This window comes from Oncorhynchus nerka, linkage group LG16, assembly GCF_034236695.1.
Source record: "Oncorhynchus nerka isolate Pitt River linkage group LG16, Oner_Uvic_2.0, whole genome shotgun sequence".
NCBI classification, from domain to species: Eukaryota; Metazoa; Chordata; class Actinopteri; order Salmoniformes; family Salmonidae; genus Oncorhynchus; species Oncorhynchus nerka.
In genome coordinates, this window is record NC_088411.1 from 20,510,420 (window position 1) to 20,525,361 (window position 14,942).

At 41.2% G+C, this 14,942-nt stretch overlaps 1 protein-coding gene across 1 annotated transcript; it reads left to right on the plus strand.

Moving 5' to 3' along the window:
* Positions 1-8,912: 8,912 nt before the first annotated feature.
* foxj1b (forkhead box J1b) lies at positions 8,913-12,127 on the plus strand. The gene is made up of 3 exons (XM_029685635.2): positions 8,913-9,170; positions 9,353-10,014; positions 10,743-12,127. The coding sequence occupies exons 2-3, from the start codon at positions 9,424-9,426 to the stop codon at positions 11,586-11,588; spliced, it is 1,437 nt and encodes a 478-aa protein (XP_029541495.2). The 5' UTR covers positions 8,913-9,170; positions 9,353-9,423; the 3' UTR covers positions 11,589-12,127.
* The last annotated feature ends 2,815 nt before the right edge of the window (positions 12,128-14,942 follow it).

Here is a 14,942-nt window from a genome sequence, read left to right on the forward strand (position 1 = left end):
TCGGCTTGCAAACTTCCCCCTTTTTCCTCCAAACATAAAAATGGTCATTATGGCTAAACAGTTCTATTTTTATTTCATCAGACCAGAGGACATTTCTCCAAAAAGTATGACATTTGTCCCCATGTGAAGTTGCAAACTGTAGTCTTGCTTTTTTGTGGCGGGTTTGGAGCAGTGGCTTCTTTCTTGCTGAGCGGCCTTTCAGGTTATGTCGATATAGGATCTGTTTTACTGTGGATATAGATTATTTTGTACCTGTTTCCTCCAGCATCTTCACAGGGTCCTTTGCTGTTGTTCTGGGATTGAGTTGCACTCTTTGCACCAAAGTACATTAATCTCCAGGAGACAGAACACGTCTCCTTTCTGAGCGGTATAACGGCTGCGTGGTTCCATGGTGTTTATACTTCCATACTATTGTTTGTATAGGTAAACGTGCTACCTTCAGGTGTTTGGAAATTGCTCCCAATGATGAACCAGATTTGTGGATGTCTACAATTTTTTGGATGATTTCTTTTGTTTTCCCCATGATATCAAGCAAAGAGACACTGAGTTTGAAGGTATGTCTTGAAATACATCCACAGGTACACCTCCAATTGACTCAAATGATGTCAATTAGCCTATCAGAAGCTTCTAAAGCTATGACATCATTTTCTGGAATTTTCCTATTTAAAGGCACAGTCAATTTAGAGTACGTAAACTTATGACCCACTGGAATTGTGATACAGTGAATTATAAGTGAAATAATCTGTCTGTAAATAATTGTTAGAAAATTACTTGTGTCATGCACCAGGTAGATAGATGTCCTAACCGACTTGCCAAAACTATAGTTTGTTAACAAGAAATTTGTGGAGTGGTTGAAAAAGAAGTTTTAATGACTCCAGCCTAAGTGAATGTAAACTTTCGACTTCAACTGTATGTGTGACTAGGCAACATAATAGATAATAAACAGTAGCAGCAGCGTATGTGGTGAGTCAATAGAGTAAGTTAAAAAAGGGTCAATTCAGATAGTCAGGGTAGCTATTTGGTTAACTATTTAGCAGTCTTATGGCTTAGGGGTAGAAGCTGTTCAAGGTCGTGTTGGTTCCAGACTTGGTGCATGGTTCCGTTTGCCGTGCGGTAGCAGAAAGAACATTCTATGAAATGGTTGGCTGGAGTCTTTGACAATTTTTAGGGTCTTCCTTTGACACTACCAGGTATAGAGGTCCTGGATGGCACGGAGCTCGGCCCCAGTGATGTACTGGGCCGTACACACTACCCTCTGTAGCACCTTGTGCTCAAATGCCAAGCAGTTGCCATACCAAGCGGTGATGCAGCCAGTCAAGATGCTGTCTCCGGTGTAGCTGTAGAGCTTTTTGAGGATCTGAGGAAATCGTCAGACGATGCGGACCATTGTGCGGCTGGCTGGTGAGGCTGCTGGCAATCTGAAGTACCAGGGCCAGAGAGTGCACATCTACCTGGATGTCTCTGCTGAACTGATGAAAGACAGGGCATCGTTCAACAAAGTGCGTACCCACCTGCGGGATACAAAAGTCAGATATGGGCTGCTATTTCCCTGCAGGCTGATTGTCACTTTCCGGGACATCACAATATCTTTCAGAGACTCCAAAGACACCAAGAATCACTATGGTATTCAAACCAATTCTTGGCTCAATGAGCAACAGCTCCGTCCATCTCCCGTCTGATAATTTGGACATTAGCCTAGCTCCACTTCCAGTCTGATGGAAATATGTATTTTATTTTTGGGTGCTCTCATTTGTGGGTTATGCAGACTCTTAAGATTCAAGTAGGCCTCGGCTACAGCCAGTGGCGACCCGTCATTCAGGGCAGAATGGGCTGAGCCTGTTATTGCATGTTATTTTGAAATCATTACGTGTCACATATAATGTAAATAATGTTTAAAAAAATATATTGAGTTAATAAAGCTGCATAATACAGACAGCCTAGCTCTGTGCTTTCTGTGGTGGAGTGCCAGCCAGCAGAAAATACAGAGCATAGGGGTTGGTACATCTCTAGTTGCACTGTGATTGGCTCAGTGTTCTGTGTTCTGTCACATTACCTCACCACAATATCTACAGGGAGAGCTAGAAGGTTTAAGCCCCCTTGGGTGCTGCCATAGATTTACATTTAGAAGTGTCCATCCAAGAAGGCTCAAGGTCATTGGCCACAGATAAAACTAACGTAGCGGTGCTCATCGGCCATTGGACATAAACATAACACAACAAGTACGAAATCGCAAATTCAACAATGAGTGGTTTGGAAGGAATCAATGGCTAACTGCAAGCATTGCAAAGCAATCACTGTTTTGCTTCCCCTGCTATTCAGTGGAGAGGGTGTGTGGTCCAAGTCTGGGTTTAATTAGTCTATTTTCCACGTTAAAAGGATAAACATTCAACCCCATGGGCCAGAAAAGGTTGAATACATTGGCCATGCTGTTAATCCAGCATGACTTTTTGCGCGTTCACAACAACTGGGAACTCGGATCAGGGAAATCTCAGATTTCAGGGAGTTCAAGACAGCTGGGAACTTGGATCAGGGAAATCTCAGATTTCAGGGAGTTCAAGACAGCTGGGAACTCGGATCAGGGAAATCTCAGATTTCAGGGAGTTCAAGACAGCTGGGAACTCGGGAAGAAATGTGCTCCCACTGGGAATATACATTTTGAATGATCATCCAACTCGGGCGTCTTTCTAGAGCTCCGACCTGAAGATCACTGATGTCGTGATTCGACCTTGTTTTTTTCAGAGTTCCCAGTTGTCTTGAAAGCCCCATAAATTCAGAGAATGCCAGACTTTGATGATCAAGTATCATGACAAAATTTGGCCACAAGTAGGACTGCCGCACCACCTTCCTGTACAAGTAAGTACAACACAATGGTGAGTCCAAAAATGTCTTGTATGCTGCTGCATAAATGATGTGATATGCCAGGGAGATATGTATACTGTAGCTAAGAAAGTAATACTAACTGTATGTTGTGAGTAAGCTGTTAGTAGCCCATGTGCCTCACCCTAATAATGTGGTCCCTTTCCCCCTCATAACTTAGCCTACTGTTCTAATTTGGTGGTGCACATGTAGCATATAGCCTGTTTAGAGAAATGTAATCATTGAATGTTGTAGGAGCTTTCATTGTCTGCTTATATGCCTCCTTTATATATCCTACAGTTCTGACTTGGTGTACAGGGAGAATACTGTAAAAACAGTCCATGTTCTGAATTCTGTCGCTGTACATTTCAAAAGTGCTGGACAAATAGTTATGTTGACTATGTTAGTCTTAGCTGCGCTGTTAGGCAGGTGTAGCGGTGGTAAGGATTCACTCAAAGGTGCTAAAAAGAAAGCTCTGCTGTTGGGACAGCTTTATGTAGGCCCTAACAGTTTGTGGGCACAATTTATCACATTATAGTGCAATTCATGTATTGTGTAGTGTTGTGTTGTGTTGTGTAGTGGCTTTGCTGTCATACAGCAAAAAAAAAAAGGAGTTTGCCCAACCAAGATTTACATGCTAAAATCGCCACTGGCTGTTCGGCCGAAATGCTTCACAGATGCTTTTTCTTTTGTTGTATTAGCTAATTAGGCTAATGACCTATCAGACGATAGATCTAATTATACTGTTGATAGGGCCAAATGATCAACAAGCTATTTCTAATTTTGGGTGCTATTATTATCATTTTTGGGGGCCATAATTAACAATCAATTCTCTGGTTATGGACATTGGTTATGGACATTGCGCAGCTCTGTGGAATCAAGCAGAGCAGACCACTCCGACTTGTTCTAATTTACTGTGATTTGGTCTAATAATTGAGACTTGTTGTGTTTGAGTGGATGATCTGCCAAGAATGAAATAATTTTGTTTTGTTTGGAGCCCTGTTAAGTATATGGTTATAACAATCGAAATAATCTATGCCTATACAATATCTAGTAGCGTTTCACTTTTCCTAATTGGCCGTTATACAAATGGGGTGGGAGTGAACTGGGAATGTAAATGGACAATTTTCCTTTGCCGAGTTAAAAAAAATATTTAATTAAGCCATGCAGGCGCTGCTCATTGGGATGCTTCGTAAGAACACTGACATGAATGAACATCTCAAGCAGGCAGCCTAAGATCAGCATTTGTGCATAATGTTTTTTGTATTCGCTAATAATATAGCACTTAAATAAAATGAAAATGTTTTTATTTAGACGGCTAATTTCTTTACTAATTCATGTTTCACATTAGGAGACGGATGCTAAGCACCTTGTTATGCCACAACCCTGCATCTGTACAGGGGGGACTTTTTCCCCTCATGTCTTATCTTTCCTGTGTTTATTATGTCCCTCCTAAGATGATTATGAATTTGAAAATGAGCCATAATGTCAATGGTTTGGATAGCACTTTGAAAAATACAAAAATATGGTGTTATTTGAATAAAAAGAGAGTAGACCGCTTTTCTACAAGAGACTAATCTCTTACCACCTGCTCATGAGCAACTTTGATCTGGATGGGTTGAAAGTTTTCTATTCCTCTTTTACATCCGACACTAGAGGTGCTGCCATCCTGATTAGACAGAATAAATTAAGTCTGAGGTCATTTTACTAAACTGCTACTTCCCTAATCATGATGACCCCAAGTGTGTGGGGGAGGGATTGTATTTGTATTTTGGATGCCATTTTTGATAAATCATCGACTAATGTCCAATCATTATCCAATATGTCTATAGTACTTGTCCATAACACTCAAGATTTGGGACTTCAAGAAGTATGGAGCTCAACATCCTAATGAAAGGCTATTTTTTACTCTAGTGTACACAAATCCTATTCAACAATACATTTCTTCGTTGTTCCATAAAACATTTTTCTCCAAGATTTCAAATTGTGTTTAGCATCCTAGAATCATACCTGGCCACTCTGTCCTGTTTTTTGCAATTGAATTTGCCGAACCTCCTTTGACACCTAAGTCTTGGAAATTCAACATATCATTACTAGTAAATCATGAATGTATTGATTATGTTCATTTGAAGTGCACGGGAACACAGCAGTATGCCTTGAAAGGTCTGGGATACCCTGAAAGTGTACTTTAGAGGGAACAACATACCATTTGCTTCTTCTCTAAAAAGGTAAACTAAAGATGAATTCAAATATATTGAAAAGGAGATAAAACACTTGGAGAATCTGTACTCTTGCCTTTTTGGATCCCCTGTGTATGACCTTCTGCCTGCCCCTGGACCCAGCTACCTGCCTCCTCCTGTGGTCCTTTACAAATAAGCACCTGCTGTGCCCTGCGCTTGAAACCAACTCTCTGTCTCCCATCGTGTTCATTACAAGGGTAGTGTTAGATTCAACAGTTGATCCACTTCAAATCAATGAAACGTTTAGACTATTCTATGAAGACTTGTACTCAACTAGTTTGCAATGTAACTCAGACTCTTTAATGCCTTCCTGAAAGATATCAATATACCAACTTTATAACTTAGGGCTAGGGGTCCCGGGACAACTTTCGGTGAAACTGGAGGGCGCGCAATTCATTTAAATAATCATAAATAATATGGATTTTCAACATTTATGTACATATGTGTCTTATATTGGCTGAAGGCTTAAATTCTTGTTAATCTAACTGCAGTGTCCGATTTACAGTAGCTATTACAGCAAAAACATGCCATGAGATTGTTTGAGGACGGCGCCCCAAATCAAAATATTTTTCCACTGTCACAGGTTTTATACATTCACAAATAACGATTAAATATTCACTTACTTTTTGAAAATCTTCCTCTGATTTTTCATCCAAAGGGTCCCAGCTATAACATGTAGTGTCGTTTAGTTAGATAAAATCCTTTATATCCCAGAAAGTCAGTTTAGTTGGCGCCATCGATTTGAGTAATCCACTCATTCATCATGCAGAGAAAGGAATCCGAAACTCTGCTTCAACAAGTCAAAATACATTTCCAGTTACTCCTCAGATACCCTAAAATGTAATCAAACTATAATATTTCTTACGGAAAGAAGTATGTTCAATAGGAAAGGATTTTAGCAGGTGCGTCCTGTCTTCATGGCGCGCGCAAACACGAATTTCCAAGACTGTGTCCTTCTGCTAAAACTGATAGTTCTTATTTGTTTTTGAAGTTACAAGCCTGAAACCTTGAACATAGACTGCTGACACCCTGTGGAAACCATAGGAATTGCATCCAGTGAGCTAAATTTCAATATGACCTTTCTCTTGAATTTATAAAAGGTTGGTCTCATAAAAAAAGGATTCTGGTTGGTTTTTCTTTGGATTTTCTCCTACCATATCTATTGTCTTATATTCTCCTACATTATTTGAACATTTCTACAAACTTCAAAGTGTTTTCTTTCCATTGGTACCAATTATATACATATCCTGGCTTCAGGGCCTGAGCTACAGGCAGTTTACTTTGGGCACATCATTCAGACAGCAAGTGGAGAAAAAAGGTGCCTAGCCCTAAAGAAGCAAGGCTAAATTTAGATCAAGACATTATTACTGATATTACTGATATTATTACTATCAGATGCTATGGGTTCCCTCCAAAATGAAAAGGCATTGGGATTAGATTGGTTACCTATAGAATTCTATAGGCAATTCTCTGAGTGGTTGATGCCTCTTTTTCTTCCTATGATCAAGGTCTGTCTAGAGTAAAAAACAGCTTCCTCATACTTTACATGTTGCAGCTATTACTTTACTGAAACAATAAAGATTAAGATCATACATTGTGCCCCTCCCATAGACCAGTCACTTTTCTGTTGATTATAAATTGATTGCTAAAATTTTAACTCTGCGCCTACCGTCACATACACACAGACCAAACTGGTTTTCTGCAGGTTCGTCTCTCGTCTGTTCATTTAAGTATATTTTAATTTAAGTCTTTCTTTTTCATGCTAATGATCTTAAGACCCCAAATGTTGCAGTGTCCCTTGAGGCTGAAAAAGCATTTGAGAGTGGAATGGAATTACCTTATGTCTGTATTGTCAAGGTTTCATTTTGATCCAATATGTATCTCATGGATTCAAAATCTTTATAATTCACCAATGGCAGTACTGTAGTAAAAAAAAACACCCAACTAAATTCCAGTCCTCCTGTCATTGCTTGAAGAGTTTGGTAAACTATCTTATTACAAAGCCAATTGTTCCAAGACAGATATTATGTGTATATCTACCTTAAACCCCAAACCTTTACAAGACCAATTCAAATGGAAATGGTCCTTGATGTATACCCATATACGGTCTGATATACCACAGATTTCAGTCAATTGATTATAAACTTGGTAGTTCGAACCCTTGGTATATCGGACCATATACCGTGGGTATGACAAAACATTTATTTTTACTGCTCTAATTATGTTGGTAACCAGTCTACAATAGCAATTAGGCACCTAATGGTTTGTGGTATATAGCCAACATATCACATCTAAGGGCTGTATCCAGGCACTCCGCGTTGGGCTGTGCATAAAAACAGCCCTTAGCCATGGTATACTGGCCATATACCACAACCCTTCAAGCTTTATTGCTTAATCAAATCCTCTGTTCTCATCGAACTGATTCATGAAAATGTTCATATTTGAAGTCTCTTTGGCACATGACATGGAGTACAGGGGGTGGATTAGCTAAAGAGACTGGTACCCAGGGTAACTAACTGCCTTCCATTTTTGAAGACATTTATTTTCATTGTTAGAGAGGCCACTTGAGTATCTGGTCAATGTCAAGGATAATCAGTCGTCACACAAGAACACATTTCAGTTATCTCAATTTGCCCATTCGTTGGGGATTCCATGTTTACGGTTGCCTTGTATTTCTATTTATCTTTCTCTCTGCATTGTTGGGAAGGGCTGTAACTTCCCTTTAGTTTACCTGCTGTTTACAAAGCAGGTAACAAATAACATTTGAATTGTACAACTTGAGTCATTTTGGATTTGATTTCAAAACCATTATGTTGTTTGAAGACTAATATTCATGGCATGTAAATGAAACTAAACAATTCAGATTCCTATGCTTTATTATAGTTTTATGCACTTGTGTAAGAATTTCTTCTCATATTTCCCCCTGCAGTTGAATGGAGCTATTTGATAGTTAACAGTAAATAAGGGGTTAGTTATTAAATGTGGACTAAATGTATGGAATATTGAGGGTAAAATGCAGTACAAGCGCGGGACATGTGGCGCGACGTTTCAGCGCTCCACGGGAGGACTGTCGCGCCAAATCGCTCTCAACGAGTTATGGATGACGTTTGGGGTCGGGACAACAATAGCCTTTAGGAAAGAAGAACGAGATGGCCAAGTGTTGTTGATTTTGTGGTATTTTTTGTATTCCGAGATTTAACCTTAAAGGGGCAATAAATCGATTTAAACTACAAGAAAGCGTTTTCCCCGCCCCTGTTTCGGTAAAAAGCTTGGGCAGAGAAATGAAACCACTCTCAAATTCATAGACAGAGCTATGGATGCAAGGACTGACCATCCATGATATCACAATTATAGTTTTAACCATGTTTTGAGGCTATATAGTGTTTGTTAACATTTACTTTGTTTACCAACATTGGAGTAAAACAAGCTTATATTTCTGGTTCTGAGGGGCTACTACAGTTGAACTAAGCTCATGAGGCATGTATGTATATCATTTTAGAATCCATTGGTAGGCCTACATATCATTTATACGTCCAGCAATTGATATAACAACTTCAGATGATGAGCCCCTTTAACATAGGCTAGCCTACTGTGGATATAATCATGCGTATGCTCCATCAATTCCGAGGTTGAATATGCAGTTCAGCGCGCTCCTCATATCCCCATGAACGTCAGCAGTGTCTGACAAGCCAAGTGAAACCTGGAGAGAAAGGAACCAGCCAATCAGAGACGTTCAATACGTTTAAAGGGCTTGTGGGCAGTCTCTCCACCTTTATTATGAGCATCCAAAAACCTTCCAGCACCCAGACTTTTTCATGTATCATTCCGTAAAGCAACTGTCCGGGAATTAAATAATTAGGATTATGCAAAAACGACTGAAATGGATGAAATAATCTGATGGATTTTTAAATGAACAGCTGGATCCTACTTTGGTGAGCCTTCCCCCTCTACTCTTGTTGCGCAGAGGATAGTGCTTCGCTGAAGTCCTTTGGGAATAGAGCACAGGGACGGATCGACAGACGGTTGCAACAGGTGCAAACTGTTCCCGAGCATCATCGCTGACCTGTCATTGAGGTAAGGATATATGCTATCTTCTGTACTATGATCATTTTTATTACATTTTCGAATCACGTTTTGACACGTTGGCATGTTGAGCCAAAGAGTCCAAATTTTTAATCGTGTGTTTTTAATACTGTAATGGGGGTAGTGGATCAAATTAGAATTTGTATGTGTTTTTCAATATTTGTTTTATGCAGGACATCTCATTGAACAGTCCTACAAAATTTTCACATTTTTGCGGGTGACCGTCTCGTGCGTCACGCTCAGAATGCCTGTCCTGATGAGTCCGGAGATCGCCTCCAAGTTTAAGGAGAAATGTCTGAAATTACAGCCGGAGAACCAGGACACCGCAGCCGGGTCAGTGCACCTGGACGACAGCCTGACCAGCCTCCACTGGCTTCAGAACTTCTCCATCCTCAGCACTAACTCAGAAAGATCCACCGGCACCGGCTCCGGTTGCCCCTCACAGCACCTGGTCTCCTACCACCAGCGCCTGTACCCCCTGGGCACCGACTCCCCGTCTAGCCCTCCAGCAGGGGACACGGCCGCTACCGGGATGCCTCTCTGCCTCGGGAGCCCCGTTACCTCTGGCAGTAACTCCACCGACGCGCGTTTGGTGAATTATCCACACCACCAAACCACAACCTACCCTCACCTCAACCACCACATCACGCAGATCATCCCACCAGAGGAGATTGACTTTAAAGCGAACCCCAAAGTCAAACCACCTTATTCCTATGCCTCTCTCATCTGTATGGCCATGCAGGCCAGCAAGAAGCCCAAGGTGACTCTTTCCACCATCTATAACTGGATCACAGACAACTTCTGCTACTACAGACATGCTGAGCCCAGCTGGCAGGTAAATGACCCGGCTCTCCTCTGTCTCTCTATTATTGATTAGCTAAATGGTGACAGGGAGAGAAGAGAGGGGGAGAAGGGGAAGCAGAAGGTTTGCCACATGCATATTAAACCTGTTGTTTGGTTATAAGAATATTAATGCACTTATACAACATACATTTAAAACCCATTTATCCTATTATTTCTCATAATCATCTAGTCTAACAGTAACTTACACTGTATTCTATTATGTATGACACAGCTTGACTAGCCTAGTCATATTCATTTTGATTTACATTTCAAATCACAGAACATCTCTGCCATTTCTACCCTCCAAGAAATCTCTGTCAGGCTTCTTTCTCAGGAGGCCAAGCACAAGTGCTATACTGCTCCAGGGAGATCTGTGTGTGTGTGTGTGTGTGTGTGTGTGTGTGTGTGTGTGTGTGTGTGTGTGTGTGTGTGTGTGTGTGTGTGTGTTAATGAGGATCCCTGTGAGAGCTCCCTTGGCAGCCAAGCACGGCTGATCATGTTTGAAATGCACAGAACTCTACACTAGAAAGCCTCATTAGGTGCATTTGCTTTCCTACACAAACAACAACAATACCTCCTCCGCCTCTTCCTTAAATGCCTTTCTCTATCTCTTTCTCCCTCTCTCTATTTGACACACACACCATTCATACATTATATTAAATTAAATACACATTTAACATGGATTTAACACATTTGTTTCTTCTCCCCTCGCCCTCTCAGAACTCTATCCGCCATAACCTCTCGCTCAACAAGTGCTTCATGAAGGTGCCGCGGCAGAAGGATGAACCAGGGAAAGGAGGCTTCTGGCAGATCGACCCTCAGTACGCTGACATGTTCGTCAACGGAGTCTTCAAGAGAAGGAGAATGTCCTCCAGCCACTGCAACACCCACAGGCAGAGCAAGCTCCTACACAACCAGGAAACTGGCTACCACAGAGCCACTCAGCAGGGCCAAGATGGCTACCACTACCAAGGAGCTGGAGCCGGCAACAAGCGTAAACAACCTTCTCCAAGGCAAAACAGCAAGATGGCGGGGACACCCAAATCCCCACTGTTAGCCACAGAGGCCCACAGCGCAGATGTAGTTCTGAGGGGAGACTTTGACCTTGCATCTGCGTTTGACGATGTCCTCAGTGGAAACTGCAGTACATTCGAAGACCTGGACATCAACACTGCTCTGAGCTCCCTGGGCTGCGAGCTGGATCTGACCCTGCAGGAGAGGCACTCTGTCGGGCTGGGGAGGTGGTGTGGAGAGGGGGACAACCAGACCCAGACCCATGACTCTTATGGCTACATGGAGCTGAGTGGCTCAGTGGGATGTAATAGTAGTAACATAGGGAACCTTTACATTCAACAACAGCAGCTGAACCAGGATCAGTTGTTACAGACCCACCTGCACCAGTTTGAGGAGGTGACTCTGTTCCCAGAGCAGCAGGAGGTGCACCCCTGGGAGGAGATGAAGGAGGAAGTGCAGGCCATCCCTCAGACTCTGGATCAGGGCTTTGGTCTGTGTGAAGGATTCTTCTCAGAGATACAACCCTGGGAGAGGGCTGAGGCCTACCTGTGACAAACCAACCACTGTTGAACCAATGCTTACGCCATGACTTCCTTATAGTAAATTCTGGGACAGGGGATTCAGGAGACTGCTGGTCATTCATGTCCTGTCCATGCAGTTCCTTCAGACTATGGTTAAAGACTGGGTTGTTGTGGTTTGAAGGAGCATGTTGTATTTGTTTCACAAGACAATGAAACACTATTGGTCTTAGCTTCTGCTATGTGCTCCACACTCCAAACAGATATGCACTCTGTTGGCTTGTGGGGCAGACCTACATACAGACGACTATTTTTCTACATTAGCCTCATGAAATCTTATATACATAAAATGTATTTTTTTCTTGTTAGTTTTTTTGCATGATGTTTTTGAGAGATCTATGCTGTATGTTTATGACTTTATGAAGATCTATATTTCTGGTTTGATCGCTGACTAGAGAAGTCAATGAAGTCAAATGCAGTACTTAGTGTTGGGTCATAGTCAAACCTATTGATCCAATTTCAATGTGTTTTTCAAGTAATCAATTTAATATATATATATATATATATATATATATATATATATATATATATATCGATTAGAGTCTACGATAAGAGCCTAGATGGCCATGTGTCGTGTGTCATAGGCTATGGCAAAGCAGAAAGAGGGACAGAAATTAACTGAAATGCCTCAATCAGAATACCCAAGCATATGCACTTTGAGTGACAACAGGTATGTTTGAGGTTAGAAAATATTTCTGCTGTGCATCAGAATGCTATTTTCCCTTGTTCCATAAAACATGCAATGTCACAGATTCAGCGTGCACACACCATCATTTGACAGCAACACCACAGCCTTCGTAGGCACTGACGGTTTTGTTCAAGTTTTCAATTTTTCTGCCAATCTTACATTTGATTGAACTCTTAATGAGTCTGTTCAAGATATACTGAGGAAATCTGAATTCTCTCACTGGGTGATTGGCTTCCATTTTGTGATAATGATTACTGATTTTTGATTGATTACGTCAAACCACGATAAATATATAAATTAACAACAATGTTTTTGAAAGGATGATTAATTTAAAATGGTATGTTGTTTGGGAAAACGGATGAACCAATGAAAAGGCTTGTGCTCTAGAAAGGTTTGATTTTCTTGACTCAATTGTGAAGATCAGATCAACCTTTATACAATGTCTTCAATGTCATTCTGTTGTTTTTATTTGTACTCTTATAAGTTGTTAAAAATGCAATCATGCCTCAATGCAATAAATGTTGTCAATTTAGATGTTTTATCTCATTCGTTTGCCATATTGCATGTGAAAGTCAAAGATGCAATCCATTGGTCAGTAAGGCTCAAGAACAGCTTGTTCATAGATGAGAAGATACAGAATATCTCATTCTTGGTCAGGCCCAGACTAGCCTGGTCTCTCAGAATTGCAACATCACATTGAACAAATACCTATAACTCTGTGAGGTCTCTGCCAGTATCGTAGGTCGATGTGATCTGGCCAGGATCAGTGCTAGGCTATGTTATGAGCTGGTGAATAGAGGTTGAACAGGATTATGTACAGGTGGAAAGTTTATAGAATATAATGTGAAAGGAAACCCTGCTTTCTCAGTTCAGATGCTAAACAAAGAAATCTCTTGCAGTTGGAGCATGACGAACGGCATATGGGTTATTTTCTATTTCCAGTTGTCTCATTTTGCTGTAATTCTTTCATTTGAAAGGTTAATGGCTCTCAGCAGTTATGTCGATCAAGTCTATATCCAGAGAACATTCTCTCAAACCAGGTTGGTTTGAACTAAGAGCAACAGTTTTCAAGGATATTACGTCTGCGCCACACACACATGGTTTCTCCCTTCAAATCTCTTTTTAATTGAAAAAGCCAAAAAAGGGGAGAAAAATGTGGATTATCCAATCCCATTGGTTCTCCCTCCCTGCAGTTGGAGGTCGGGAGTAAAGATCTTTTGGGATCAGCCAAATAACTCAGATTCCTAGAAACAGCAGGGACTGTGCAAAGAGACAGAATCGTGAGGTTACGTGATTTCACAATTTCCTGAGAGCTGATGATAACTATGCTATATCAGTTACACACCAGCCTGTACCAGTTATTATGTTTCAGTCTCCCAGGAGTCCTGCTTATTCTAATGATAATGATGATGGTGGTGGTGAGGGTGTGTGTGTGCCTTGATGTGTGTCTATGTGTATGTATGTGTGTGTGTGTATGGGGGGGTTTGTAAATGTGTGTGTGTGTGAGGTTTAAATATTGGCCCCCATGTTTGAATAGATAACCTTATCTCTATGGAGGCAGGATTCTGCAGCTCTATTCACCCTGGCTCTGAGACCAGCGCTGCCCAGCACGCGGACGCTGTGACTGCAAGACCAGGAACAAGACTCGCCTGTCACAGTGGGCTAATGCTACTCTACTTTATAGCTTCTCTGGCACTGTGTGTGTGTGTGTTTTATAGCCCCCCCTGGCAATCCATGGACAAACCCTGATTAGCGGGCTGCATACAGACCCCCCTAACACATACAGGACAGGAGGAGGGAATTTGAAAAGTGGAGGGGAGTGGCTAAGATAGGAAATACACCTCAACGATCTTTCTAATAGGTTTATGTTTATGTATGACATGTAAATTAGGTTCCATTTGTTCCATTTGACAATATTTGCTCTTTTCATCCATGTGCTTTGCTGTGTTCCTGTGATACAATGATTTACATTATGAAAGACTGTGCACTTACAAGGTCGTTGTGTCCAAAATTGTAGTCCGAGTGTGTGTGTGTGTGTGTGTGTGTGTGTGTGTGTGTGTGTGTGTGTGTGTGTGTGTGTGTGTGCCTACATGTCCATGTGTCTGTCTGTCCAGAACACATTACATGTTAAAGCTCTCATCAGCCTGTGTTGAATGGGGTTTAGGGATGTTATTGTTAAGCTAAACCCAAAAGCTTTCCTGATGCAATGAACCATTCTGTCTATGTGACTATGATTAACAAGGGCTGTGTCTTATAACTTCTTCTTCGGTCAAACTATAGGATATAGACGATGGAAGCAAAATGGTGAAAAAAACACAAACTAGTATAGTAGGGGTCAAGGTGAAACTATTAACACATTATGAATATACCTATGAAATACTTCCAGGTCTACTCAAGTGCCTAGCAGTTAGGGACTGGGGGTCGATTTGGAATTGGGTACCACCATTGAACTGCTGTATAGTAGTAGTTATGGGGTTATCTATATGCTGCAGAACCGAGAGCTTGATGGGAAACAGAAACATTACATTTATTTTCATGAATCTCATGAATAGCTTATAGTGCTCGCTCATTGTAGAAGATCCTCTCTGTCTATCAAATTGTGTAAAGTATCAGTCCAGTCAGGTCTCACAACTGGCCTCT